This window comes from Trachymyrmex septentrionalis, unplaced genomic scaffold, assembly GCF_001594115.1.
Source record: "Trachymyrmex septentrionalis isolate Tsep2-gDNA-1 unplaced genomic scaffold, Tsep1.0 scaffold20, whole genome shotgun sequence".
In the NCBI taxonomy this organism is placed as follows: domain Eukaryota; kingdom Metazoa; phylum Arthropoda; class Insecta; order Hymenoptera; family Formicidae; genus Trachymyrmex; species Trachymyrmex septentrionalis.
In genome coordinates, this window is record NW_017305180.1 from 5,309,588 (window position 1) to 5,314,107 (window position 4,520).

The 4,520-nt window shown below is 29.8% G+C and overlaps 1 protein-coding gene across 2 annotated transcripts in view; it reads right to left on the reverse strand.

The window, feature by feature from the left end:
* Positions 1-4,520, reverse strand: part of LOC108747720 (transcriptional adapter 2B-like) — a 13,847-nt gene that overhangs the window by 8,450 nt on the left and 877 nt on the right. For both annotated transcript variants that reach the window (XM_018485387.1, XM_018485386.1), the window contains exons 3-7: positions 2,267-2,326; positions 2,039-2,180; positions 1,343-1,560; positions 1,027-1,256; positions 684-915 (exon numbers count right to left, since the gene is read on the reverse strand). In XM_018485387.1, the coding sequence (XP_018340889.1) occupies positions 684-915; positions 1,027-1,256; positions 1,343-1,560; positions 2,039-2,180; positions 2,267-2,326 (882 nt within the window). The remainder of the gene's footprint in view (positions 1-683; positions 916-1,026; positions 1,257-1,342; positions 1,561-2,038; positions 2,181-2,266; positions 2,327-4,520) is intronic.

Consider the following 4,520-nt stretch of genomic DNA (forward strand, 5'->3'; position numbering starts at 1 on the left):
TATATATCATAATTTCATACAAAAGTATAAAGTCATGGAATATGTATAAAATTAATATAAAGAAAGATAACAGAAATAGTAAGAGATAATATCTTGTTATACATGTAAATATCATAGCCACATATTTATATGCATACATAGAACATACAGATAAAAAAAAGATTAAGGACTCTATTCTGTAACTCTTAATCATAGTGTAGATGTTATATTGTCGTTGCGCAAGTTTTATATATTGTAAAAAAGTTGTAATGACAATGTAACAATATCATTACCATCGTTAAGAGTTACAGAATAAGAGCCTTAATATCTATGTATATAAATTAATACAGTGATATAATTAACAGATTAAATATATATAATGCGCACGAAAATATAAACATAGTATAATTAAAACAAAGCACACTAACATTGCTGCTGTTTAATATCATTTTTTAGATGGAGATTTCACGTGATATATTTGTTTTATAGTTCCATCATACATTCATATGTACAGAGCTTTAGCATGCGTCAGCACTTAGTAAAAAACTACGCTAATATATTCGCACTTTTAATAGATTATAAGTACTAGCTTTTACGTATACACATATATAAAAGTATAACAAAATATAAAATAACTTCCATTCTACATCCATATAATGTTATAACAAGACGGAAATATTATGAAAATAAAAATGCATACTTACAGATTTTTTTTCAGTCCAATGATCCACTGTATCGTTTTGTCTCTGAGTTTGTGTAAGAATTTGCTCGAAATGAGCGCATTCCTCATGTTTGGTAATGCCGTTCTCACGATATCGATAAAGCTCCGAGAGCCGTAAGCGCAATTCTCTTTCCCTCTCGAGATTTGTTAGGAACTGTTCGTGCTCTTGTGCCGTGTAAAACTGTGCGAATACACGCATTCTGTCCCTAAATTCTCTGTATTGAATAAAAAAAACAGCTTAATACACATGAATCAAAGAAAATTAAATATCTGTTAAAATGTTTCATAAATAATAAAAAAAAAAAGTATATTAATATAAAACGTACTTCTCTTCTTTCGTCCGTTTTTTCTTTATTCCTTTATCTTTCCTGGATGATGCGAAGAAAGCCGACACAAGCTGGTAATCTCTCACAACGCGTTTTCGTCTGGCTCGCTCTCTGAGATTATTGGTGTACATATCAACTTGTGCTAGTTTAAGTGCAATATCAAGATCATCGTCTTCGGCAGGATTCAGGAACAACGAAGATACGAGAGATTCAGCCTCATGATTGTAATCCTTAAAAAAAAAAAATAAATAAATAAAATAAATAAATCACATTTAAAATATCAAATCAAATCAAATTTTTAGAATGCCGATTTTACTCTTTCAAAATCATCTCGTTGGGGCATGTATCCCAGTTGCGCGGCTTCTTCCGGGGTGATATCCAATGGTGGTAATTTAGATGTGAGGTCAGGCGATAGAGGACCATGATCAGACTTCGTCTGATCCGTAAGATTTGGTACGTAGCTATCTGTGGGTGGCCATGTATGTTTTCCGATGTTACCATTAAGATACCTTGCGATATATTCTTCTTTTGCTTCTGTAATGATAAATAAATAAATTCTGTAATAATGGAATGTTGAATAGCACAGTGCTAGAGTAGTTGTCTGCTAAGCAAAAAATCCAGGTTCAAATCTCAGACTTTCCATCCCACATATACAACACTAAACATAAATTATTAAATACATTTTCCAGTTTTTTAAACTGTGTCCCAAACACAACCTTAAAACATAGTCGAAAACTGAAATAATAACATCGCATCATGTATTTATTTATTCCAAGATGACTGGCAATGGTGATACATTTAAAGGCTTTTAAACAATAACAATAAAATGAATAATGCAGAATCATGCAGAATAGGCATCCAACTTCAGTTCCGGAGCTATAAAACGCTTCCTCTACCTCGTTTAATTGGATATGACTGATATAAAAGGTGAAAGATAAAAGACGATAAAAATTAATTGAAAAAAATTGACTCTAGATTTTGTGACATTTATAAAGTATGCTAGTTAAATTACCTTCTGGCGTACGCGTCTCGATATGTTTGCTGATATCCTCCCAGTTTCCGAACCCAAACTGTTCGATCGCGTCCAGAAGTCTCAGCTGTTCTCTGGCTGTCCAGTTGCCACGACCATTAAATATGCTGATCGTACCAGAGTCCTAAATCAATGCGTGCAAAAGTATATTAACATGCTAAGTTCTGTAGCACGCAATTTCAAAATTGTTCACAATATATTGATACATACCATAAATTGATAGGCATGATTATTTTTATGTTGACCAATTTCAGCACCGGCGGAAAAACACTAAAAGTAATTTACAAAATTAATATGTTTCAATTATATTTTAAATTTTGCATATATATTTTTTAATTAACACAAATAAATAAAGGAGCGCCAAGACTGGATTTTCGTGCATAATAATTTCTATGTGAATTATTACATGTTCGATTTCTGCAAATGGTGCATTGAATAAAACCGGTCTTAGAATGCGCTCCGTTTCACGCATGATGTGCATAAGTATATCATTTTATCTTTTCTGAATTCGGTGAATAACAAGAATAAAATAATACATCATGTGTGAAACAGAACGCATACTTGAAATGCAGTTAAATTAAAGTTGGAATATTAATATCACAAATCAATCGTTAATTGAATAATAATGCTAATAAGCCATCATCTCAACCAGGATGATATTTTCCATAATAAATTCTTTATAGTGTTTTAAAATGTTTATATATTAGCATTATTATTATTTAATTGACGATTCATGTAAAAGCCTATGATTTTTCTTGCTAAATTGCTAGAGTTTTAATAAATTACTAGAATTGCATATTAGAACACAGAATTTCTAGTAATTTATTGAAACGCAAGCAAATCCAGAAAAAAAACGCAATATGAACCATAGACTTTATTTATGATACTATTATTCTAGCTTCAGTCTAGTTTGAGACTGCGTTTTAAGACCAATTGTGTTTGGCATGCAGTTTGAAGAACTGGGAAAATACTGGAAAGTATTTAATAATTCACATAGAAATATTATTAGGTTTTGACTGTGTTTAATGTTCTTCTATTTATTTATTTTATAATTAAATAAACGGATCTAAATTAATTTATTATTTTTCAATTAATATTAAATTTGTGTGCAAGTATAAATTTCACATATAAAAACATTTAATACAAAAACTGCTTTTCTTTTAGAACACATAATTGACATAAAGTTGTTTTATATTTGTTAATCATTGAATGCTAAGAATAGAACGACGTTTGTATCTACTACGTCTACTAAAAGGAAAGCAGCCAAAGATACACTTTCAAATTTTTACAGTGTCATTTTTTGCGAAGCACAAATAAAATGTAAGATATAAATAATTTGAACGACAAATAATATTAAATATTGCTGATTAAATTATTATGAGAAATATATATATTTGTGCCTATTTCAATAATTCATTAATTATATACCATTCATTGTTTTAAAATTACAATATCAAAACTTTACAGGTCATCATAATTCAAAATATCCATCATTAAAGGCCGAAGCACAGACCTATGCATAATGCATAAAATATGAGAGTATATCCACACAAACTTAAATAGTCGCATAAAGTATGAATAAAGAAAATTATCCAATCGCATTTCTCTTATAAAGATATACGTAAAATGTGATTGGATAATTTTCTTTATGCACACTTTATTTAATTTTGATGTTTTTAGACCTTAAGAAAATCAATATCTTTTATATCATAGAAAAAAAAGAAAATAAAAAACTAATTCATTTTGCATTATGCATTATGCAAGACTGCTCCCACCTAAAAGCTTTGGACCAATGAGCATCCAACATAAAGACATCATGTTAATTTATATAAGATGCTTATTGATGCAGAGGCCTCATGCCATGCTTATGCAGTTTATCATTTCGGGTACCATTTAATGACACAGGACGTCATAAATATCGTTCTATCTTTCTTTGCATTCCATGAGTAACAAAGACAGAACGATCCTAGTGTCTAATAACATTTTCCACTGGAAATATTAGTGCAACACAAGTGCACACTGATTGTGAGTGCAACTGAATGCAAATCAGTTTAACATATTTCCAGGGTTAATAAATTTCACCTTTAATTACAGATTCTTCATTGATAACCTCATTTAAAAAAAAATAAATTATATATCAATTTTAAAAAGAATAAATTATGTATTAATCTTGAAAATATGTAAAACAATTTGTATTCAATTGTATTAGTATTGATTCTCCCAGTGAAAAATGCTATAATAGAAGGCACCCTTTGTGTGTAATAGTCCTAAAGGCCCCTGTTCTTTGTCATTGCACTAAAGCGATATCTACAATAGAGAAGTACTTAAGCCTTAAGAAATTGGTTAATCACAGTTGAATATGAAAAGAATAATAGATTGAATAGAACTATGATTGGTTAACTTCTTAAAGTTTACTGCTCTTTTACAGACACCGTGTAAAATTTTCTATCTTGCTTTTGCCAAA